Genomic DNA, 23,759 nt, shown 5'->3' with positions numbered 1-23,759 from the left:
AATTTATAGATTGCTGATAGCAGAGCTTAGCCAGCATGTTGGACAGGAATGCAGAGCTACCTGCCCCAGCCTCACCTGTCCTTCATCATTTTCAGCAGTGGAAGCTATGAAGCTCAGAGCCAATTAACTTTTAGACAATGACTCATCCAGGGAAAATCTAGCGTTGTCCAAACCCCCTACTCTACTGTGCTTTCACTCCCAGACTAGGGGAAAACGGTGATGAACTTGCTTGGCCAGCCTTACTCTCATACCTGTCTTCTATGGCCAATGTGGGGAAAACACTTATTTTTCAAAAATTGAAAAAAATTTCAAACGTGCATATCCTAACCCACTTTCAAGAATTTATTCCAATGAAACTATTAGACAAAGGCATAAAGATATGGCATTCTTTTTTTTAATTGGTGTACAGTTGTTTTACAATGTTGTGTTAGCGTCTACTGTACAGCGAAGTGGAGTTCCCTGTGCTATACAGCAGGTTCTCATTAGTTATCTATTTTATACATATTAGTGTATATATGTCAATCCCAATCTCCCAGTTCATCCCACCCCCACCCTTTTCCCCCTTGGTGTCCATACGTTTGTTCTCTACATCTCTGTCTCTATTTCTGCCTTGCAAATTGGTTCATCTGTACCGTTTTTCTAGATTCCACATATATGCGTTAATATATGATATTTTTCTCTTTCTGACGTACTTCACTCTGTATGACAGTCTCTAGGTCCATCCACGTCTCTACAAATGACCCAGTTTCATTCCTTTTTATGGCTGAATAATATTCCATTGTATATATGTACCACATCTTCTTTATCCATTCATCTGTCAATGGACATTTAGGTTGCTTCAGTGACCTGGCTATTGTAAATAGAGCTGCAATGAACATTGGGGTGCATGTGTCTTTTTGAATTGTGTTGTCTCAGGGTATACGCCCAGTAGTGGGATTGCTGTGTCATAGGGTAATTCTATTTTTAGTTTTTTAAGGAACCTTCATACCATTCTCCATAGTGGCTGTATCAGTTTACATTCCCACCAACAGTGCAAGAGGGTTCCCTTTTCTCCACACCCTCTCCAGTATTTATTGTTTGTAGATTTTCTGATGATGCCCAATCTACCCGGTGTGAGGTGATAACTCATTGTAGTTTCAATTTGCATTTCTCATGACATTCTTTAATAGAAATCATTTCCTTTAGTGTTCCATCAGTAGGGAATTAATTAAATAAGTTATGGTATGTCCTTACAATAGAAGTACCACATAGCTAATAAAAATAGAGTCATATGTAATCACCTAAAAAAAAATGTCCGCAACATATTGCTAAATGAAAAAAAAAGTTACAAAACAGTATATATAATTTGACATAATTTTAATAAATATTTAATAAATACATGCATTTACATGTATAAATATTTAATAAAAACATATTTACATGTATAAATATAAAATAATATGACAGCCTCTGGAAAATCAGGCAAAGATTTTTACGTTTGTGAAATAAATGGCTGCAAAGATATATACCAAAATATTAACAGTGAATGTCTCTTTGTGGTGGGATGATTTGTTTCTTTCTTTATGGTTTTTTAATATTTTCGAAAGTCTTCTAATGAGCCTGTATTATACTCAAAAACATTTCTGAGCACAGTTAAGGTCTGTGAGATCCTGAGTTCCTACTGCCTAAGGAAGGTACTTTCAAACTGAACTAACCCTTCTCCATTGCTCAGTTTCCAGATGGAAGTTCCATCCAGTTCCACTGGAGCTGTCTGTTCTCCCAACCTCTTGGCCTGTCCTGCAGTGAAGTCTCCCACCTCCCACTTCCCTGCCACCCCTGCTCCTGCAGCGCTAGGAATAGGAAAACTGGGGCAGCTGGGAGCCTGCGGGGCCGCAGAAGCAGGAATGACACCTGGCATATGGGAGGTGACCCAGCCGGCTCCCTTGTGACCTGGACGTTCCCAGTTTCATGCTAAATATCCCTTAGCGATTTCCTGTTCGCTTTTCTACCGGGGAAGCCTCCGAAACAACCCAGGTTTCATCAGTTTCATCAGTTTCATCAGTGTAAAAGGCTTCCTATGGTTTCCCAGAGGTTGTGCTGCAGGGGATTTCCTGTTGACAGAAACACAGGAAGAAGTAGTGCAGGGGCTGTGCTGGTTGAACATCTGTGCCCCAGTCCCTCTGCCGGTCAGCAACCCTGCCCGGGAGAGGCCTGCTTGCTTCTGGGGCAGGGAAACCGGCTAAGCAGGCGGGATGGGCCCATCCTATCACAGCCAACCAGCCGGCCTCGTCCCAGGCGTCCTTGCTGAGACAGCAGGGCTCAATGTCAGCAATGTCAAGCCAATGTCAAGGCAATCCCCAGAGGTGCTCAGATTCAACACACAGAAATAGCAAGAGAAATAGTTTAGCTATGGGGGTGGAGAGGGCCGCTCTCAAAGGCTGATACAAATCCGCTTTAGGATTTTTTTTTCCCTGTTGGTCTTAAGAGCCTCAGTTTTCGAGTTTCCTATCTCTTACTCTTATTAGTGATGAATAACTGCATACTCAGGAATTGGTCATTTATTTGACTCCGCTTGGCTAGCTCTTAATTTCTCAGCTCCCCTCCTCTTTAGCCTCTTTATCAGCTGTATATCTCTTTAACTGGCCTGTCTGCCTGACATAGGCATTCCTTCTACTTTATAGTGTTTATTATTCCTGATTGTCTCCTGCCTGTGACTGGAGCAAAATAGCCTTAAAGGGCCAAAGGGAGATTGATGAATTGTCTGCTCAGGAGACTCTTTAAATAGTAGGATGATCAGGGAAACAGCAGGCTCTTGTGGGAGGAGAGGACAGTGTTTATTCCAGAAAACCAAGAAACATTTTCTGGGTAGGGAAAAAAAATCTATTTTGTAGCTCCCTTTATGTAAATGTCAATAAATGCAATAATCAGAGCCCCTTTCTATAAATGCCAAGATAAATGCCAAAAGTTATTCCAAGGCAAGGCAAGTTATATAAGTTGAGGCAGGAAAAAAAAAGGAAATAACAATTGCTTGACGAGTGTTTTGGGGTTTTTTTTCTTTCATTAGTATTCCCTCACAATTTGCTACCTGCATCAGTTCTTCAGGAAGTGAAGGGGGTTAATGGTTAGGAAGAAAATTTGGAAAAGCAGTTTGGAGGTGGGGAGAGAAGGAGCTTATGAAACAGACACAGGGAGGTGGGGTGGGCAGAGGGTGGGAGAGGCGAAGAAGGTGCCAGGAAGATGCTTCTCTCACTCAAATTCAATCTGAGGTAAACTTATATTGGAATATATGCTGTAAATAAACTCCCTGTTTTCTTTTCTTTAACAGGAACCACTTGAATTAAAATTTCCAAACATCTCTTATCCTGCCCTGGGGCTCTTAAAGGTAAAATCATGGCTTCCAACAGACCTGGAAGCACACGGCAGCTGTATCACTAGAGAATCTGAATGATGTATGTCAATCCATGGATTGAAAAGTGTTCCTTTTAGAATTCTTCTTCTCCTTTGAAAAGTATACATATTTTCCATTTTTAAAAATGGGTCACATAACAGTGAAAACATCTGAAAGTATTTTTCACTTTAAATAAACTTAAACTGCATTTGAAATCTAAATTAACACAAAATAGAAATTTAAGATTGGGGTGGTTTGTTTTACAAAAGGATCCTTTTCTTCAAAAAAATGTTTAGCCATAGGATTCTTTTAAATAGCCAACTCCCTAGCATATTGGAAATAGGTTTTGATTTTAAAACTTGATTTATATACACATTTTCAGAAATATAATAGCCCTTATGTAAAATGAGGTACCAATTAAAATGTTTGCAAGTTACAGACAATGTCCCACCCATTTCAAAAAGTATGTAAAACATTTACTATTTTAAAAAATGAGACAGTTCCTCGGGGTATGTAGTTGTGAGATTTAATCTGTCCAAGTATGAGCCCTCTGGCCTATTTACTGGCAAAGCAAATAGTTAAGAATGACGTAACATAAAGAGATGTATGTTATGCCTCTCCCTCCTTACATACACATAGATACTTGTAATGCATGGACTATTTCTGGAAGAATATACTTAAAATAACTGATTTTAGAAGGGAGAATGGAAGAACTAGAGTGCTAGAGAGAGACTGCTGCATGCTGTATAAATTTTATTTTTACCATGTGTGATTTTTTTAAATAAAAAACTAGTTTTTACTAAGTACAGGCAAGGAACCAAATGGGTTAGGTGGATTATTCTAGTGAGACACTGAGGTGAACTCAAAAATCGTATCCTACTCCCTCAGGGCAGAGCACCAAATGCCTCAAGAACAGAACAAGGTGGAGAAAATGATTTTTTTTGTTACTATTCCTAGAAACTATTTATTAATTCATTATGTGGTTACCCATGAATGATTGTGGAAGGAACGAAAGTCATGATTGGTGTGTTTTTTCCTACTTTTTCCCCCCTTTTGTTCCCAACTGAAGAGTTTAATCTTTCAAAGAAGAAAAAAATGACTTTAATAAGTTAATGCAATTTTAAAGAAGTAAGAAGAGGGTATTTTCTGTTCTTTCAGGGCTGTCTCCACATGAATCCTGCCGAGAGATTGACATGTGAGCAGCTGTTGCGGCATCCATATTTTGACAGCATCAGAGAAATAGGGGATTTGGCAAAAGAGCATGAGAAATCAACAAGGAAGACCCTAAGACAGAGCCAAAAGCACCTGCCGCGGGTAAAAATGGGGCACTGCTTTACAGAAGCATCCAAGGTTGCAATTTCAAATAAGCTCATACCTGCCACCTGGTGTGGAGAGTCTGAATCTATACTTGAGGTGGCAATTGTGGCTTGCAGCTCCAGCACCTTTATTCCTGCATGAGGACACACAGGTCACAAGATCTACCAACCAGGGTCCCAAAGACATCTGCCTGCTAAGGGCCCTTCTCCCAGAATCCTAAAGGTGACTTTGCCCAGCAGCTCCCTGCTGCCAGCCAGGGGCCAGGGCTTTTGGTGTGCGTGAGCATAGGTCCCAGCCAGGGACAAGAAGCGTGCTTCTTATGCTTTGGAAAACGAAATCAAATTTATCCCGGTTAGCTCTCTGTCATCGTGTTTACCTTCAGTATTGATTGGCATTCCAGGTTTATCTAAAAAAGGAACTGTTTTCCTCCCTGATCCATTAATCATCAGAGTTGGCTAGTGTACATGTGGTGATGAGTGCTTTCAGTGAGAGCAGCAGAACAGTGCATTTAATCAGATCACAGCATCCAAGCTGCACTCTGGGAGCCTGCGGAGAATTGTGATTGGTGTAAAGTGGCAGAATGGCCTTACATTAAGTGTCTTGTCATAAGCCAAAAGCCATAATAATTTAGGATGGACTGTAGTTGGAGCCACAGTTAAGATGAGCTGGCTGCTCCTGGTTGCTTCTGGATCTGCTCAGGTACCCCTTAAGCTATAAGTTATCTTGTCTTAGTCCTTCCCTTTGCAGCCTCCTCTGCCCAGTATGCTGAGTGGCACCTGGGTGGTGTTTGTGAGGTTTGGAGGAGAGAAGAGGGTGGACAGTCCATTATGAACAGGTACAGCATGAAACGCAGGGCCCTAAGAGACCAGAGTTACGAAATTAAGAATGCTTTTAATGCAAAACAGACTGGAAATAGACTTTCCCCTCAGAGTTACCCCTTATCTTGCTGTTTCTTTATTTCAAGAATCTTAGAACCCTTGACTTACAAGGAATTTTAGAAAACCTCATCCCTTCTTTTAAAGAAACTGGAATTAAAACTTTAAAAAGTGGGACTTCCCTGGTGGCGCAGCGGTTAAGAATCTGCCTGCCAATGCAGGGGACATGGGTTAGAGCGCTGGTCCGGGAAGATCCCACATGCCGCGGAGCAACTAAGCCCGTGCACCACAACTACTGAGCCTGCAGTCTAGAGCCCGTGAGCCACAACTACTGAGCCCGTGAGCCACAACTACTGAGCCTGTGTGCCACAACTACTGAAGCCCACACACCTAGAGCCCATGCTCTGCGACAAGAGAAGCCACCGCAATGAGAAGCCCGCGCACCACAACGAAGAGCAGCCCCCACTCGCCGCAACTAGAGAAAGCCTGCACGCAGCAACAGACCTGACGCAGCCAAAAATTAAAACAAAAAACAAAAACTTAAAGTGGATTGTCAATGGCAGAAAGTGAGACTTGTAGCAGAGTTGTGACTAGAACCTCAGGATGAGCCACCTGCCCGTAAATGCTACTGAAATAGGCACCAATTTAAAAAAAAAAAAAAAAAAAAAGAGGCTCTTGATGGAAGTATTTTTACTTGAAAGACTAGGGGAACCCAACTAATTTGTGTGTTGCTTGTAGGTCCCAACTGTTTGATTTAAAAGTACTTGTTTTTCAGATACCTAAGGCCATATAGTACTGTACAAAAAAATATGTGTTCCCTTACTTTCATTTGACATTGACGATAAATTCAAACATTTTCTGGCAGCGTGAAAGGAGCAGTTTTGCCTTTTTAACTAAGGTAGTAGGTGGGCAAATCACCTAAGTGCTCCAGACATCAGTTTTCTTCACTACAAGACAAGATATTGGCTTAAATGATCCCTAAGGTCCCAGCAAGCTCTTAACCCCCATGAATCTATGCTTTTTTCCAGTAATGTTAACATGTAGATTTTTCCCTTCTTTTTCATATTCTCTAAATTTCCTTTAATGTGCATGTTTTGCTTTATAATATAGAATAAATATTGAAAAGAAAAAGCAGAGACCAAATTTATGGGAGGGGGTGAGCTCCAAATCCTTCAATTCCGCCCCTGAGCAGAGACCAAATTTAAATATTTTGTCCTTTCTCAGATCCTGGATTCTGTGCAGAAAAAAGTATTTCTGTGCTGGAAAAGTTGTTTGTTTACCTCTTTTCGATGTGTTATCAATAATGAAAAAAGTGTACGGCGTTGAACGTAACTCTGTGTTTCGTATTTTCAGTTGCAGTACCTACCTCAGCTGACTAGCAGCAGCACCCTCCCAGCTTTGGACAACAAGAAGTACTACTGTAACACCAAGAAACTTAACTACCGTTTTCCAAACATTTAAAGAGCTTGGAGATTGATAACAAAAAAAGAATTGATCATTAATTTGAATAAAACATACATTTGATTGGAAACAAATCACAATGTTGAAAAAAACATCAGGAGAAAACATAAGTAACTAACTGGGGGAGGCCACTTGGCAAGACGTGAAGGGAAATTCCAGAGGCAGTGTTCCATGCTTGATTGACGATGGTGTCCAGAACAGAAAGGAAAAACTTCTTTGGATTTTTTTCACTTTTATTTTTGTTGTATCTAAGTAGCTGAGCTTATGGACAGAATATAAACTATCTACTGCACTCGCCCATACCTCCGGCAAAATTAGAGATAAAAAAGTTTATGCTTCAATTGTACCACATGCAACAAGTGAAAAAATGGATTACAGAATGCCCATATATGTTTCCTTGGATCTCTGTTGCTTTGAGTCCTATCTCCTGCCTTTTCAGATTTTCTCATCGTATTTAAGGAGAGTTAAGGTTCTCGAAACCAAAATGTTTAAAATTCCATTTCTGCTTGCTCTAGCTCTTGATTTTTATATATTGAAACTTTTTTGAATATATGAGATGTTTAAAATATTTAAAATCATATGGATGATCATAAAAGACTGTAATTTACATGCTTATATATTTAATGATATGTTTATAGACATTTCTTACATATACTTTGGTCTTTACCTTTAGTAAAGGATGCATCTTAGTCATTTTTGCAGGCAAGATGGATTTACTATAATCCATCTAAACTTGTTCACCCAATTCCCCTTGCAAACAATGGCATGAAGCTTGGCAGCTGACCCAGGGGTAGAACAAGAACTACAGGCTTCACAGGAACTGGGCCTGCCAGCCTGAAAGTAATTAGTACTTCATTCTCTCCAGCTCAGCCTCAGACTTGGAGACAGAGATACTGTCAGGACTATAGTGATCTGGGTTTTGGAAGAAACTGCTTATGAGCTTTTACTTGGGTCATAAAAGACATAAGGTTATAAGCTGATGTTTTCCCTGAAACATCTTTTTACACTGTATGTGTATGTGTGTATATCTATAGTGCACACACATATATATGTGTGTGTATATACCAACCTAACAACTAGAAGTTAACAACTAATAAGAAAATAGACCAAAATGATATTATTGAGAATTCCTAGCTTTGTACAGTGATATTTAAAATGATGACATATAACTAGCTTTGATTTGGCCTATTGCTCCTATTCAAAAAGCTTTTTCATCCTTGTCCCCTGGACACAAGGGCAATATGAAGCTGATGTCTGCTTCTTATTGCTCAACCCCATTTTTGATTGATGTGCTGCTATTTCCTAGCAGTCCTCCGCCATGGTTTTTGAAGATGTATTTTACTGTATCTTCAAAACCTTTCTTCTGCATTCTCAGTTTACTGCTATGTTAATTTTCTTCATGAAAGCATTTGACCTTATTCACTTACTGCTAAGTAATCCACCAAATTCTGGCATCTGTTCAATAATTTTGGCTACCCCAGACAGTGATATCCTGAGGCTTCCTAATGTATGTAGCTTCTTGCATAGAGCTGATAGCGGGTTAAATACTAGTCACAGTATAATCTAATTCTTGTTATGTAGACTTGATTCAAATGACAAAGAAGGACATCCAACTTCTGCTAATAGTTTACATTTTGTGTTTTTCTTTTTTTCCTTACCCCCAACAGTGTACCTGACGAGGCAGATGACTGTAACAGCCTAATTTATCCAGTAGTTTTAAGGAATACCATTCAGAGTAGAAAAGTAGCTCCAGACTAACCTGTGGTCAATCAGTTGCTTCATCACATAGTAATCACAAGCCTGAGATAGAAGTGGTCATTTATTTCTAATGAGTTCTATTAAATATATGCTTATACTTAATTTAACCATATCTGTGATCTTTTCTTCAGCATGGAATCGCCACTGTTTCACATGAGACTGTTCTACATCCTTATCATTTTTTTATTTACTATTTTCTGATTTTTAAAATGGCAGTGGCAATTATATTAGTAAACAGTATATCATTTATGGTATGTGCTATTTACATAAACTGGTTCCTAACACAACTAAAATTCATTTTTCTGCTTTAATGCTGCATCACAGAAAGTGTTTATTTTAAAATTATCTCCAGTCAAGGTTATATTCAACAGATTAATACTCAAACCAAACATACAGAAATCCACAAACAAGTTGGCATATAACTAACAATAATAGAATCAGGACCATTTGAAGCAGGTAAAAATAAAAATCTGTTTATACCTATTTATGATATTCTTTATCACTGCTTTCTAGATGTAAAGTGAATTTGTGCTTATACTTCTTATGATGTCCCTTGAGCTCATGGGAAGTACTATCCAACATATATGAGGGAATACAAATTAGTTTCTAATTGACATGTTAAATTTTTCTGTTTGAAGCAGTTTTTTAATTTAAGCAAAAAGTAAGTATAGCTCTGCTGGCCTTCATCATTGTTTCCTCTGTTCTATTGCAATCAGCAAAGCTATTTAAATCCAGCCAGGTATTTATGTCTAGTTTTAATAAGACACTAGACTAAGCCTACAAAATAGACAAATTAGCCAGAAACTGTTCATTCAGAGAAAGGATGTATGGTATAAAGAGCACAGGAATGCAGGATCATGACAAATGCATGCAAATCCTGGGAAGCAATATGAATGCCCCAGCAACCACTGACTACTTTGCATAATTGACTCCATCAATGAATATGAAATTCAGCTTTCAGTTTTTCATAATTGTATATTTATAGTAACATGCTTCAATAACTTTAAAGTAAAATGCAACAAATTACTGTTAAAAAATAAAGAATATCTGTTGTACATTTAAATCATTTTAAAGAACTCTTAAGTATCTACATCAACAGATATTTATATAGGATTGATATAAAATAAGGAATATATAAGAATTAAAATGGTACCTGGTTTGCATTTTTCTTAAAATGGTTTAATGTACCTAAATTCTCACTTCTAACTTAGTAACTTTAGTGAATCACATCTGAATGTTTATTTTCTACATGATGGACTCTGCTAGAATGTTGTAGTATAACATTCTTATAGTTCTGTTGATGATTATGTAATATTTGTTGCTGTTTAGGATCAACAATTGCACATGATACTTTATATTGAAATAAGCACTTACTGAATATTATTATTTTACTTCAAGTCTAATTTTAGTTCCAGAGAAGGCAGTGATGTTTTAAAGGCTTGGACAATTTTTTCTTTTTCTTTTACGCCAGGAAGATCACTTAAAAACAAATACTTGAGGTTTCTGCAAAAAGAGAAATTTTTAAAAGTTAATTTAATTTGGCCTTTACTCTTATAGCATTAAAAATAAACTTGCTTTATTGACTTAAAAAAGCTACACACAGAATGTGTTCTTATCATCCTACACTTTCAAAATGACTTTTAGAATGGTAGTCTTAGAGTACTACTTTAAATGAAATTCATGCTAGGCACTAAGCCAGACCTTGGACAGTTTAGTTGTTCTGAATTACATCAATAATGCTGAATTCTTCCAAATATTTTATTTATATTATGACATAGAACTCCTTTGCATGTTAAATATAAAATATGACATCATCAGTCATGGTGATGATTTTTTGCACCTGACACTAAAAGCAAAAACAACTAAAGCAAAAGTAAACAAGTGGGACTACATCAAATTGAAAATCTTATGTACAGCAAAGGAAACCATCAACAAAATGAAAAGGCAACCTACTGAATGGGAGAAAATATTTGCAAATCATATATCTGATAAGGAACTAATATCCAAAATGTATAAAGAACTCATACAACTCAATAGGAAAAACCCCAAACAATCCAATTTTTAAAATGGGCAAAATATCTGAATAGACGTTTTTCCAAAGAAGACATACAGATGGAGAACAGGTACATGAAAAGATACTCTGCATCATTATCAGGGAAATGCAAATCAAAACCACTATGAGATATCACCTCACACTGTTGTTAGAATGGCCATTATCAAAAAGACTAGAAATAAGTGTTGGTGAGGATGTGGAGAAAAGGGAGTCCTTGTGCACTGTTGGTGGGATTGTAAATTGGTGCAGTCATATGTGAAACAGCATGGAGGTTCCTCAAAAAATTAAAAACAGAACTACCATATGATCCAGCAATTCTACTTTTCAGTATTTACCTGAAGAAAACAAAAACACTAACTCGAAAAGGTATGTGTACCCCCATGTTCATTGCAGCATTATTTACAATAGTCAAGATACAGAAACAATCTAAGCGTCCATTGATGGATTAGGTAAAGAAAATGTGGTATATGTATACAATGATGTAGTTTCAGCCATAAAAAAATGAAATTCTGCATTGGCAACAACTTGGATGGACCTTGAGGGCATTATGCTAAGTGAAATAAGTCAGAGAAAGACAAATATTGTATGATGTCTTATATATGGAAGCTAAAAATAAATAAATAAGCAAGCTCATAGATACACAGAACAGATTGGTGGTTGCCAAAGGCACGGGGTGGGGAGTGGGAGAAATGGGTGAATGGTTTCATGTTTTTGTTTTTAGTTTAAGTAAATTGAATTTTAAAAATATGAATCTTAACCTAGAAAGGAAAAGAAATCGGGAAAGTTCTTAAAGGAACTCAAGTGTGTATTAAAAGGTGAAGCCTTAAAGCCTCAACTAATGTAAGAGATAAACAATCTAGTACTTTTGGTTCTAATGTTTAAGATTTCTCAGACTTCTGTGATGCTGAGGTTATTGGCAGAACATAAGGGAAATTAAAAGATGGGGAGGAAGTATAATAGCTAGTGCTTATTGAAAGCTTTCTGTAACAGGAACCATGCTAGGTGCTTTATGTAGGTCAATTTTTTAAAAAGATGCTCCCTAAAAAATGCAATACAACCATAACATATTAAGGGTGATAATTTAAACTGTTTTAAAATATTATGGCTGACAGTTAAGTCATTTTCATAAATTATATTTTTCAGAATTAAAAAAAGACACCACCTCTCAACTGTTTTAAATTCCGATTATTCACCTTAACATTATCAAGTTTCCATTTTGGCACTGACCACCTACCTTAAATGATGCAAAGCAATGATACCTTTGTCTGTGATATTCCCACATGAAATTATTTCCATTTCCAACATGCTTTTTTGTAAATTTTCAAGTTGACTAAGTCTCTTCAAACAGTCATCCTCAATATAGTGACACTTGCATAGCCTTATTTTTTCAACATGCTGTAGGCCTTCTGGGGGAAAAAAAGTACAGTTTAAGAACCTGCTTTACCATTAAGATGATCAACTATCCTAGTTTGTCCAGAATTGTTCTAGTTTTAGGATTGAAAGTCCTAAGTCCTAGGAAACCTCTTAGCCCCAGGAAAACAGTAACAGTTAGTCACCCTATTAACCATACAAGGTATTCACTATACAGGTTGTGCTGATGGACAGGGCCATTCTGCAGTCAGATGCCCAATGCACTGGAGGAGAGAAATGCCCACACAAGCAGAAGCTGTGTGGATATAATTATTTCTACATTAGTGAGCGTTTCTCAATGACAGAAGTTTGACAAAGATAATTTGACAAACAAGGCCTTGAATTTTAAGTCAATAAAGCACAGAACAAAGGCATGTAGAGACAAGCTTAGTGCAGGGAGAAAGGAGAGGAAGGTATCTGTAACCTCTATTTAATTTAAAAATAAATATCATACACAGGAAGAAACAAGCTGGATTGCACTGAAAAAGGCAAAAAGGACACACCTATGACTATAATAGTGAGTCAACTGCAACCAAATGTCACTGCAAATCACCTGCATTTCCCATAACAAATGATAGGGGAGTTACCCATGTGATCAAATCCAATGCTCATGATACAAGAATCAGTGGCATCAATTGCCTGGATCTTGTATTTGTCCAGGGGGCCTGTTGGGAGGTGGTTGTAATCCTTCTGCCACCTCTCCTGGCCGTGGTAGCGCACCACAGCCCCACAGCGCAGCAGCCACTCGGACGCCGCCCTGTCAGGGCCAACATCCCGGATGCGTTCATGGTCCACTCTGTTGGCAAGAGAACAAAAGCAGGTAGGTTTTACTATAATCACTAGCTTCTTAACTATGTTCACCAACGTAAATACAGAAGAGCAACCACTTTTCACTTCACATGATGAGGAGGGAGATAAAGTATTAGTGAAATCCATGTAAAGAAAACATTCAATGGCTCTACCTGCTACCTTTTTTGCTTTTGTTTTTGTTTTCAAGTGAACTCTGTCAAGGCATGTTATCCTTATGTGAGTTTATCAGGCAGACATTGAGTCTTCATTGATTCGTATGTGGCACAATAGCTTCACACCAGGAGGTACTCAGTATGTGTTTTGAATGAATGACTACACTTGGTTATCATTTTTATTAATGACAAAAGATTAAAAGGAATAATTTTGAACCTTTGTTCAAATTAATGTCATTAAGTGATATTCATTAATTTTAACATATGCTTTTTTCTCTAGTTAGTGGTATTAATGCTATATTAAGCAACAAGGAGGTTAGTTTTGTCAGTTTCAAAATATTTCTAAGCATGCCACCAACTTTTTATTTTATTTTATTTTTTAAAATAAATTTATATATTTATTTTTGGCTGTGTTGGGTCTTCCTTGCTGCACGCGGGCTTTCTCTAGTTGCGGCGAGCGGGGGCTACTCTTCATTGTGGTGCGCGGGCTTCTCATTGCGGTGGCTTCCCTTTGTTGCAGAGCACAGGCTCTGGCTGCACAGGCTTCAGTAGTTGTGGCATGTGGGCTCAGTAGTTGTGGCTTGCGGGCTCTAGAGCGCAGGCTCAGTCGTTGTGGCGCACGGGCTTAGTTGCTCCATGGCATGTGGGATCTTCCCGGACCAGGGCTCGAACCCGTGTCCCCTGTACTAGCAGGCAGATTCTTAACGACTGCACCACCGGGGAAGTCCCCCAACTAACTTTAAAACCTTGATTTCCCTTGATAGTATTCAAAAGGTTAACTACATCCCTTAAGAAGCCATAGAATAAAATATTCTAAAATTACATTTACTGAGCTTTTCTGATTACAAAAGTAATAAGTGTTCATTTCAGAAAACTTGAAAGGCATTGAAAGGATGAATGAGAAGAATCACTGAAGTCCTGTAACCCAGACAGTTAATATTCTGTAATCTATTTTCTGATCTTTATTCAGTGCTTGTATGTTTTAGTTGCTTTAAAAGAAAGTTAGGATCGTACTGCACGCACGACACAAAAAACATTTGAAACACAAGAAATAACCAAATTAGCTACTGGGAACTCATCAAGCTGTAACAATTCCCATGTTTCTTCACTTTAGTTAGAGTAACTTACTTATTAAACACTGCATTCAACCAGCCCCAGAAGTATCGGGAGTCACGTGACCTTGGGAGTTTCTTTAAGCCACAGAACTGCCGGGAAATTTTTCCAAACAGCATCACTTGACCTAGACACATAAAACAGTATTCATATTAGATCATCAGCTGGCAATCAGAGTTCCATACATACAGTAACTGACTTTACAACTTCAGAGTCAGTGCTCTTGTGCTGATAAAGCTGATGACTCACTTGCCACTCAATACTTATTAAGCAAGTTACTCCTGTCTGTTTTTTGGTTTCTTCTGCTGCAAAAATGAGAGGCTGAATTGAATGGTCTCTATGGTTCCTTCCAGCCTTGACCTTGTTCTTTCTACTTGTTCACTCCTCAATTGGAGTCAGTCTGCCGTGGTGCCACCTGGTGTCCATTCAGGCAGTGCATCTACAAATTTACTGAAACCAGCTCCAGTCCCAATCTATATTTCCAGTACCAAAATGACAAACTAAAATCACCTAAGGAGCAATGTGTCAAGGTTAAGACACTTACATCCAGAAAAGGAGAGGAGTCGTGGAAACAGATCTTCCTATCACAAGGCTGCAAGTAGTGTCCCCAGAACAGTGCAAAGCAAGAGCTGTACAAGGGCAGCTGGGAAAGACGGGGCAAGTAACTTCACCTCTCTGACCCTTGGTTTTCTCATTTGTAAAATGAGATGATTTGCTCAGATGATTTCCAGCTGTAAAAACCCATAGCTATGAGTTGAGAAAGCGATTTTGGAATTGGGTCTCAACCTGATTTATCTGAATTCAAGTTTCTCTGATAGCGTGCCAGGTGGGGGGAAAACAAAGATAAATGAAACATGGTCTCTGCCTTTGAGGAGCTGACAACTTAATGCAGGGTGGAGTGAGCTAAAACAAGTTACCAGGTAGTTAAAATAAATGATAGAACCTGGAAAATACCTCAAACGAGTTAAAGACACACAAGGATTTCAATAGGCAAAGATGCCAGGAAAATGTAGGTCAGGTGATAAGCTGAGGCAGGAACCTTTAAGGCATGTTGTAGTTCAGTTGGCTCAGCACATGGGGGTCATGAGAAGAGGAGGGAGACAATGTGCACAGTCACAGCGGGAAGGGTCTCCCATGATCAGCCAGAAAGTTTGTCTTCTGCAGGTGGCTGGGAATCACTGAGATTTTAGCACAGAGCACTGGCATGGTTAGAACTATGCTTCAGGAATATTACTCAGACAGCAGCATCAAGACTGAGGGTCATGTAGAGATGAGGAAACTGAAGCCCTGATAATAAGTAGCTTGCTGACACCCTAAATCCTTTCTGGAACAAGGTGGGGTATTAATAAATGCATGTGCTTAAAGGGACTTGTCCAATGTTTCATGGCTAATTGTTAGCAGTGCTGAAACTGGAACCTAGTTTTCTCTCTTATTAGTCCAGGGCTCTTTCCTCAGTCATTGGATGGTTCTAGAACTCAGGAAAAAGAAGAGGACTAGAAAGAGGCCTGAGTGGGAACTACCTTAGAGCTGAGGAAGTGCCCAAGGATGTCGGGTTGTAGAACAAAGAGAGCTGAGGTCTGAGGACAGAACCCTGGGGTCATCTACTAGCCTCTTTACCCTTTCTCCATCATCACTCTGCCTTCATTATTGCAAACTTCTCCCCCTGCTACTTCCTCCCACATTCTCAGCCCTTTCCAGCTTTTCGTTAAATCTCTCTCCACCTGTGCCCATCTCAGTAACTCCTTTGGCTGCCAACCTTATTTACAAATCTGGGCTTTCCGGCTTCAACTCAGGTTGTTCCCTCCATTTACCATCCCTCCCCGTCCCCCAGGATCCTATGGAAATCTTCCCCAACCTCAAGACCTTACTCAAATGCCATCTCCATCCATCCGTTCATTCATGCAATAAATACTGAATGTCTGCTATACTTAGTGCAAGAGATTCAATGGCAAGACAGAAGCAAAACAAAACAACAACACAGGAGAGAGAGACCGAGAAAAACATGGTTCCTGTCCTCATAGAATGTGTAGTATATGTACCATATATGTATAGATGACATATAAACAAATGAATAACATGCAACACGATGTCTTAATGGAGGTATGGACAAGTTCTGTGAGAGCTTAGAGAAGGGAGTGAGGGATAGGCTTCATACTAGAGGTGTCTTCTGAGATGGGTCTCAAAGGATGATTAAGAGTTTCCAGTTAGGCAGAAAAAAGAAAAGTATGAAGGGCAAAAGGAAGAGCAAGAATCACATATTATTCATTTCCATTTTCCTTAGCACCTAGCACAGCACCATCCCCTAATGCAAGTTTAATAAATATTTGGCAATTAATAATCTTCAATGGGTGATACATTTTCATGCAGAAACCAGGGAAACTCATTAAGCGGGTAAATTAGAGAGGTTTGTGAAAACTGAAGTACTTTCACTTGATTCATTTTGGCCCACCTTGTATTTCAGCTTAAGGGAAAGATTAAACCAAATTTACTTCAGCTTATGATCTCTAAGAATATTATATATTATATATAAAATAATTTAAACATGAAAATTAAGTTTTTATTTAGCGAAAAATTAAAAATACTAATTGGTAGGTTTTTGCATTCTCAACTGCTACTTTGTTAATTGATATTAGGAATTTTAGATGAATTCAAGCAGCTACCTCTGAGAATGCTTTCTAGAGGGAAAGAGGAGACCTCTGGCGGTGAGTTGATGAATTTAGCTTTAATAAATTAAAAGAAACAAGTGAAATGCAAGTTAAAAAATAACCACTACTAAACTACCGCTGTGATAAATAATTTAGGAATTAAAATTATTTTAAAAATTCTTCTTACCACCATAACACAGCTTAGAGCCATAAGTTTGTAACAGAGTTTCTAAAAGTTGCTATTATGTTTGTGACTTAGAGAAGATCAGACCTCTAATGTGTGACTCAAAATAGGATATGGAGAGTCCCGCAATTTGCATATAAACAAGTTTTCGTTTTAAAGTGAAAGTTCTTTTTTTACATATTAAACATAATTACTTAGGTGGGCTATTCAAAACGTTGGCTATTTTAGTGGTCAAAAAGACTGAACTAGCCAACTCGTTCTTGAGGGCAGTAAAAGTGTGAAGAGAGAGGTGGGGTGGTATCAGAACTGGGGAGGTTTTTTTCCCCAAATTATAACCCCACTTCACTGCAAATTCATCCATTATTCATGCCAATTCTTATTCCTGAGGTGTCTAGAGTCTAGTGAAATAGAACAGCAGAGCAATTGCTTAGGAATTAGAAGCAAAGGTTCCAAAAGCCACTCTTAGGCTAATATCACTTGACACTCATTGAACTAATTTCGCATAGGTTCTGACCTAGATAGAAGATGAACACGAATTCTTAGCTGAGGAGGGTGGTGGCTGGAACACAAATGTCTCTAGCCAAAGACATTACAGGGTGAAGGAATGTAAGGTGAGCTCTTGATGTGAGATTATCTAAATGAAACAAATTAATGTACAGTCAAGCCTAGGGGAGAAGGTAAGCAGAGAAAATTTTATAAAAAGACCATGTGTATTTTGAGTTCTTTCACTTTGCTAAACTAAGAAGCACATGCTCAAAATCACAGAGTAGTAAAAAAGTCACTATTCTGGGCTGACCCATGAAAGCCTGACCACAGACCCTAGAACTGTATAATTCTGTACTCAACCTAGTAACAAATCAACTACATCCCATGCAACGGTTAAAATAAAAAATAGTGATAGTACCAAAAGTTGGTGACACTGAAGAGGAACTGGATCACTCAACATTGCTGGTGGGAATGTAAAATGGTACAGCCACTTTGGAAAACAGTTTGGCAGTTTCTTACAAAAGTAAACATGTGCTTATCATATGACCCAGCAATTGGACTCTTGGGCATTTATCCCAGAAAAACAAAAACAGGCTCGCACAAAAAGCTGTACACTAATTTTCATAGCAGCTTTATTTGAAATAGCTAAAAACTAAAAGTAACTCAGATGTCCTTCAATGGGTGAATGGTTAAACATGCTGTGGTACATCCATACCATGAAATACTTCTCAGCAATTAGAATGAACTATCAATACATGCAACAATTTGGATGGATCTCAAGGGATTATGCTGAGTGAAAAAGCCAATTCCAGAAAATTACATACTGTATAATTCTGCTTATGTAACATTCTTGGCATGACAAAATTTTAGAAAGGGAGACTAGAATGGGGAAGAGGGTGCCTTGCAGGAGAGAGGTGTAGTTATAAAAGGACAACGGAGGAATCCTGGTGGTGATGGAACTGTGCTGTAGCTTGCCTGTGGTGGATACAAGAATCTACACATGCGGAATTCCCTGGTGGTCCAGTGGTTAGGACTCTGAGCTCTCACTGCCAAGGGCTGGGGTTCAATCCCTGGTCAGGGCACTAAGATCCCAAAAGCCCCACGGTGCGGCCAAAAAAAAAAAAAACAAAAACCTACACATGTGATAAAAACTATACAGAACTAAATACATGCACAAAGGTAAAACTGCGGTTAACTGAATAAGATCCATGGGCTGTGTCAATGTCAATTTCCTGGTTGAGTTATTGTACTATCCTTTTACAAGATGTTACCATTGGGGAAGACTGGGTAAAGGGTACACAGGATCTCTACTGTTTCTTACAACTGCGTGGGAATCTACAATTAGCTTAAAACTAAAAAACTGAACTAACAAAATAACCATTTCTTATTTTTTTCATTTGTGATGAACAAGCAGGCAACATTCCACATTATTTTCGCAAATAAAGAAAATATGTACAGCTGTCCAGGTGATAAAACCATATAAACATAATAAAAGCCATCATTTTATCGAGCACTTTACTGTGCTAACATCTGATGAGCCTTATCTCGTGTAATCCACACAAAAGTCCTATGAAGGAGATCCTGCTATTACTCCTAGTTCACAGAGAAGGGTCTGAGGCAAAGAGGTGAAATGACTTCCCCAAGCTACCCGACTAATAACTGGAGCCAAGTTCACGCAGGCAAGTATAAGTCCTTCCAGCAATAAAGTTAAATGATCCTATTTTTGTTCAGCTGTCCTGACCCTAAAAATTAAAAAACTTCCATCAAGCAGAGAGAACAAATTTTAGTTAAACAGGCATGGTGATAAAGGATCACGTAATTTAACACAGGTCGTTCATACATTACACGGTCCACTTCCCTCATTTTACAGATAAACAGGGGTGAAGTGACCTGCACAGGTGAGTCGCTGTTCCCAGGCCCGCACAGCATATTTAAAAGTATATCTCGGTCCAGGATTTTTTAAAAAAGGAAATAGATTGCTAAATGATGTCAGAGACCGAGCCGTCTGGTTCATCTAGGCGCTCAATATTTACAGGACCAATAAATGAATGAATGGCACGCCAGGAGCCACATATACGAAAGTCCAGAAGACTGCAGGCTATCAGGCGTTGCCATGACAGAGCCTCCGTCCGGAGAGGGCTAGGGCTGGACAGCGAGCGGCTCTCCAGTGGCCACTCCACTGGGTGGGAGCCGGGTTGGAGATCGCGGTGCCCTGAAAGGAGCCTCGAGTGACGCGGGGCGGGGCTGAGGGGGGCGGGGGTGGAGGGGGGCGGAGCCTCGAGTGACGCGGGGCGGGGTCGAGAGGGGCGGGGCCTGGCGGGAGGAAGGGAGGCCGCTGGGCCTGCCCAAACGACAGTTTTCACCGTAATCATCCCGACTTTGTCCCGCGGCCCCGAGTCCGCTCGGCGGTGAAGATCGAGGACGCCCGACTCGGCGGGCCAGATTTTCAGTCAGCCTAGCGATGGGAGAGGGGAAAGGGCAGAGGGGTAACCACCACCCTAGACGCGCCCCACCCGGGGCCTAACTCCTCTACTCACAGCGTCAAAAGGAGAGAGTGAGCTAGCGTCCCCAGCGTCTACGGCGGCGCCGGCCTGCCCTTCGCCCTCCGCCGCGCGAGTCCATTGGCCACTGGAGGCTGCTCTCACGTGGGGTGAAGGCGCGCCCCTCATTGGCCTCTGCTTGGGGGCGGGGCTAGAGAGCGCCTGGACCTGAGCAGTGTAGGGCTCAAGGGCCGGCTTCTGGGGCTTGAGGCAGGGGAGGAGGTGCAGGCGATGGTGCCGGCGCTACGTTACCTAGGCAGTGTCTGCGGACTGGCCCGCGGGGGGTTTCCCGGGGGCTTCTCCGCGGCGTGCGCGCCCGCGCCGGGGAAGCCCTGGCTGTTGTGCCAAGGTGGCCGCAGAGCCAGCACCAGGTGAGTAGCCGCTGGCCCGACCCCCCGCGGTCTGCGCTGCTTCTCTCAGAGGTGCCTCGTGCTGGACCTCTGCCCCTGCGCTACTTCCCTGTCCTCGGCGTGGGAGAGGGTCGGGATTCTGTGAATCCCGGGCTCCAACCTATGATGCCAGGAGCTACCTGCCTGGATCATCTGTAGGTTTGTGGGCGAGAGGAAAAGAATAAGAAAGGCAATGTTGAGTAGAGGTCAGGAACAGTTCTGGCTTTGAATACAACCCCGCCACTTCCTATTCAACTCTGGGCGGGTTACTTAAGCTCCTTAAAGGCTCAGTTGTGAATAGGATCCTAGTCTCTCGCGTTAAGTGGTCGTTTTGAGGATTAAAGGACCTAACACACTGTAAGCAATCAAATATGCTGTTTATTTCGCTGGCCTTCCTGATGTTACTTGGAAGATCTAAAACCGGTCTATATCAATCAGTTCCTGGCACACGCATGCTGCATAGAGTTGCCCCTGTGAGAAGCAGCTCAGTTAGTTTCTAATCAACCCTGCAGAATTCAGCGTCCTGTGATTGAAGTTTGGAGACCACATTCGCAACTACTGTTTTTCTCTGCTCTTTGTAGAGGGAATGGTTTATGCGAAGTGTCAAGCTGGAAAGGTCTTGGCTGTTTCGGGAACTAGAATGTGGGCAAGATGAGTGTGACTAGAGCTTAGCAGAACAGAGAGAGTGTGGAATGACACCAGAGAGGGGCTACATCACAGCACAGTTTTTGTTTTAACTACACGTGAAATTTTATTCTAAGAGCACTGGGAGGCTTTTAAAGGGTTTTAAAGAAGTGTTAAATGTTGATGTTTCAGAAGTTGATTCTGGCTGCTGTGTATATGTGGATTGGAGGGGGATTAGAGTGGGATAGGATTTGTGATTCCTCGTGGGGGTTTGTAGACAGCTCTTTTGGGAACCTTTTTTTAAGGGAAGAAAGGTAAGGTTAGTGAAGGTTTTGTTTATACTTTTATTTTTTCTTTTTATACTTTTTATTTGAAATGATTATAGATCCGTAGGAAGTTGCAAAAGAACAGAGAGCTCTCATGTACCCTTCTTCACCGAATTTACCCCAGCAACACCTTACATAACTGTAATACAGTATCAAACCAGGAATTGACGTTAGCACAATCCCCGGCCTTATTCAGATTTTCATCAGTTTTAGAAGTTTTGCACTTTTTTTTTAAATTGCTTTACTACTTATAGACCTTCATTCTATATAACATTTAGTATCTTAAAATATTATTTTGAAAATATTATTGAAATTATATTAGGTATATAGATTTGGGGGAGATTTACTTCTTTAGAATTTTGAGTTTTCCCATCCATGAACTTGACATATCTCTTCATTTATGCATACTCATTTGTTATTTAAAGTTTATTTATTTGTTGATTTTTGGCTGCATTGGGTCTTCGTTGCTGCGCAGGGGCTTTCTCTAGTTGCAGAGAGCAGGGGCTACTCTTTGTTGCGGTGCGCGGGCTTCTCATTGCGGTGGCTTCTCTTGTTGCGGAGCACGGGCTCTAGGCGCGCGGGCTTCAGTAGTTGTGGCACACGGGCTTAGTTGCTCCGCGGCAGGTGGGATCTTCCTGGACCAGGGCTGGAACCCGTGTCCCCTGCATTGGCAGGTGGATTATTAACCACTGCGCCACCAGGAAAGTCCCTCATTTGTTATTTAATAGAGTTTAAAATTTTTCTCTGTGAAGTTCTTTTTTCTTAGGTTAATTCTTAGATTCCTTATTGCTTTGTTGCTACTGCAAACAGTATCTTAATTATATTATTCTTTAAGCTGGATCTTACTGGTATAGAAGATGCTTCTTTGTACTTCTTATCAGGTTTTGGAACCTGGTTCATATGTGCTTCATAAAATGAGTTAGGGAGTTTTCAGCCTTTTAAATTTTTCTGGAATATCTTTGATGATAGAGATTATCCGTTCCTTGAAAGTTTGGTAAAATTTATGTGTGTGTGTGTTTAGGTAGAAAGCTTTTGATGACTATTTTAATTTATAGTGATTGATTCAAAATTTCTATTTCTTTGTACCTCAGTAATTTTGCCTGAGGAGTCCCCCACCCCGTTTCATCTATGTTATCAAATTTATTAGCATATAGATCTCCATGATACTCTTTGATTATGTTTAAGATCCTTGTTGTGTCTTTACGTATTTTTTCTTTATTATTCTTTTTTATTTATTTGTGTCATCTCACTTTTTCCCCCATTACTCTTGCCAGAGGTTTGTCTACATTATAAATCTTTTCAAATAAAAGATTTTTCTTCTTTATTATATTTTGTTATATGTATGTTTGTTTTATATATTATATATACATGTTTATATGTTTGTTTTTCTTTATTATATTTAACTTCTTGAGTTGATAACTTAACGCATTAATTTTTGGTCCAGGAGTATTTTTAGGAGTGTCTCTTGCATGTTAAAGTTCCTGTAGCCTTGTTTACCCAAGAATATCTTTATTGAATCCTCATATTTATTTATTTATTTATTTATTTATTTTTTAACATCTTTATTGGAGTATAATTGCTTTACAATGGTGTGTTAGTTTCTGCTTTATAACAAAGTGAATCCGTTATACATATACATGTGTTCCCATATCTCTTCCCTCTTGCGTCTCCCTCCCTCCCACCCTCCCTATCCCACCCCTCTAGGTGGTCACAAAGCACCAAGCTGATCTCCCTGTGCTATGCGGCTGCTTCCCACTAGCTATCTATTTTACATTTGGTAGTGTATATATGTCCATGCCACTCTCTCACCCTGTCACATCTTACCCCTCCCCCTCCCCATATCCTCAAGTCCATTCTCTAGTAGGTCTGTGTCTTTATTCCCATCTTGCCACTAGGTTCTTCATGACCTTCTTTTTTTTTTTTCCTTCGATTCCATATATATATGTTAGCATACTGTATTTATTTTTCTCTTTCTGACTTACTTCACTCTGTATGACGGACTCTAACTCCATCCACCTCATTACAAATACCTCTATTTCACTTCTTTTTATGGCTGAGTAGTATTCCATTGTATATATGTGCCACATCTTCTTTATCCATTCATCCGATGATGGACACTTAGGTTGCTTCCATGTCCTGGCTATTGTAAATAGAGCTGCTATGAACATTTTGGTACATGACTCTTTTTGCATTATGGTTTTCTCAGGGTATATGCCCAGTAGTGGGATTGCTGGGTCGTATGGTAGTTC

General features: G+C 39.7%; 3 protein-coding genes across 10 annotated transcripts in view; 2 read left to right on the top strand and 1 right to left on the bottom strand.

The window, feature by feature from the left end:
• The window catches only part of CDKL1 (cyclin dependent kinase like 1), a 54,572-nt gene extending 46,957 nt beyond the window's left edge, over window positions 1-7,615 (top strand). For 2 of the 3 annotated variants that reach the window (XM_036839849.1, XM_036839859.1), the window contains exons 8-9: window positions 3,305-3,361; window positions 4,526-5,540. In XM_036839849.1, coding sequence (XP_036695744.1) covers window positions 3,305-3,361; window positions 4,526-4,825 — 357 coding nt within the window. In that variant the 3' untranslated portion in view covers window positions 4,826-5,540. Of the gene's footprint in view, window positions 1-3,304; window positions 3,362-4,525; window positions 5,541-6,912 lie in introns of those variants that run through there. The other variant, XM_036839869.1, reaches the window with a different exon arrangement.
• On the bottom strand, window positions 783-20,277 carry DMAC2L (distal membrane arm assembly complex 2 like). 5 transcript variants are annotated; one of them, XM_036839892.1, is made up of 6 exons: window positions 20,169-20,275; window positions 14,332-14,443; window positions 12,829-13,037; window positions 12,066-12,237; window positions 10,153-10,281; window positions 783-814 (listed from the first exon to the last, which is right to left on the bottom strand). In XM_036839892.1, the coding sequence occupies exons 2-5, from the start codon at window positions 14,433-14,435 to the stop codon at window positions 10,167-10,169; spliced, it is 600 nt and encodes a 199-aa protein (XP_036695787.1). In that variant the 5' UTR covers window positions 14,436-14,443; window positions 20,169-20,275; the 3' UTR covers window positions 783-814; window positions 10,153-10,166. The 5 variants fall into 5 exon arrangements, with proteins under 5 accessions (XP_036695787.1, XP_036695796.1, XP_036695803.1 ...); XM_036839901.1 differs by lacking the exon at window positions 783-814 and adding an exon at window positions 828-850; XM_036839908.1 differs by lacking the exon at window positions 783-814 and adding an exon at window positions 846-865.
• A 50-nt stretch (window positions 20,278-20,327) lies between these two features.
• L2HGDH (L-2-hydroxyglutarate dehydrogenase) overlaps window positions 20,328-23,759 on the top strand; it is a 51,825-nt gene continuing 48,393 nt past the window's right edge. For both annotated transcript variants that reach the window (XM_036839838.1, XM_036839831.1), the window contains exon 1: window positions 20,328-20,542. In XM_036839838.1, coding sequence (XP_036695733.1) covers window positions 20,403-20,542 — 140 coding nt within the window. In that variant the 5' untranslated portion in view covers window positions 20,328-20,402. The remainder of the gene's footprint in view (window positions 20,543-23,759) is intronic.

The sequence above is a fragment of the Balaenoptera musculus genome, chromosome 2, assembly GCF_009873245.2.
Source record: "Balaenoptera musculus isolate JJ_BM4_2016_0621 chromosome 2, mBalMus1.pri.v3, whole genome shotgun sequence".
NCBI lineage: Eukaryota > Metazoa > Chordata > Mammalia > Artiodactyla > Balaenopteridae > Balaenoptera > Balaenoptera musculus.
The sequence above is the reverse complement of the archived record's forward strand: the minus strand, read 5'-3'. Positions and strand labels throughout refer to the sequence as shown.

What these genes read in the sequence shown, in the direction of transcription:
- DMAC2L (XM_036839892.1), bottom strand. Translation starts at nt 14,435, where the DNA reads ATGCTGTTTGGAAAAATTTCCCGGCAGTTCTGTGGCTTAAAGAAACTC. An exon ending in CATTGGATTTGATCACATGG is followed by an intron (nt 12,238 to 12,828) that starts GTAACTCCCCTA and finishes TTTTTCCCCCAG; the next exon opens with AAGGCCTACAGCATGTTGAA. An exon ending in ATTGCTTTGCATCATTTAAG is followed by an intron (nt 10,282 to 12,065) that starts GTAGGTGGTCAG and finishes CTCTTTTTGCAG; the next exon opens with AAACCTCAAGTATTTGTTTT.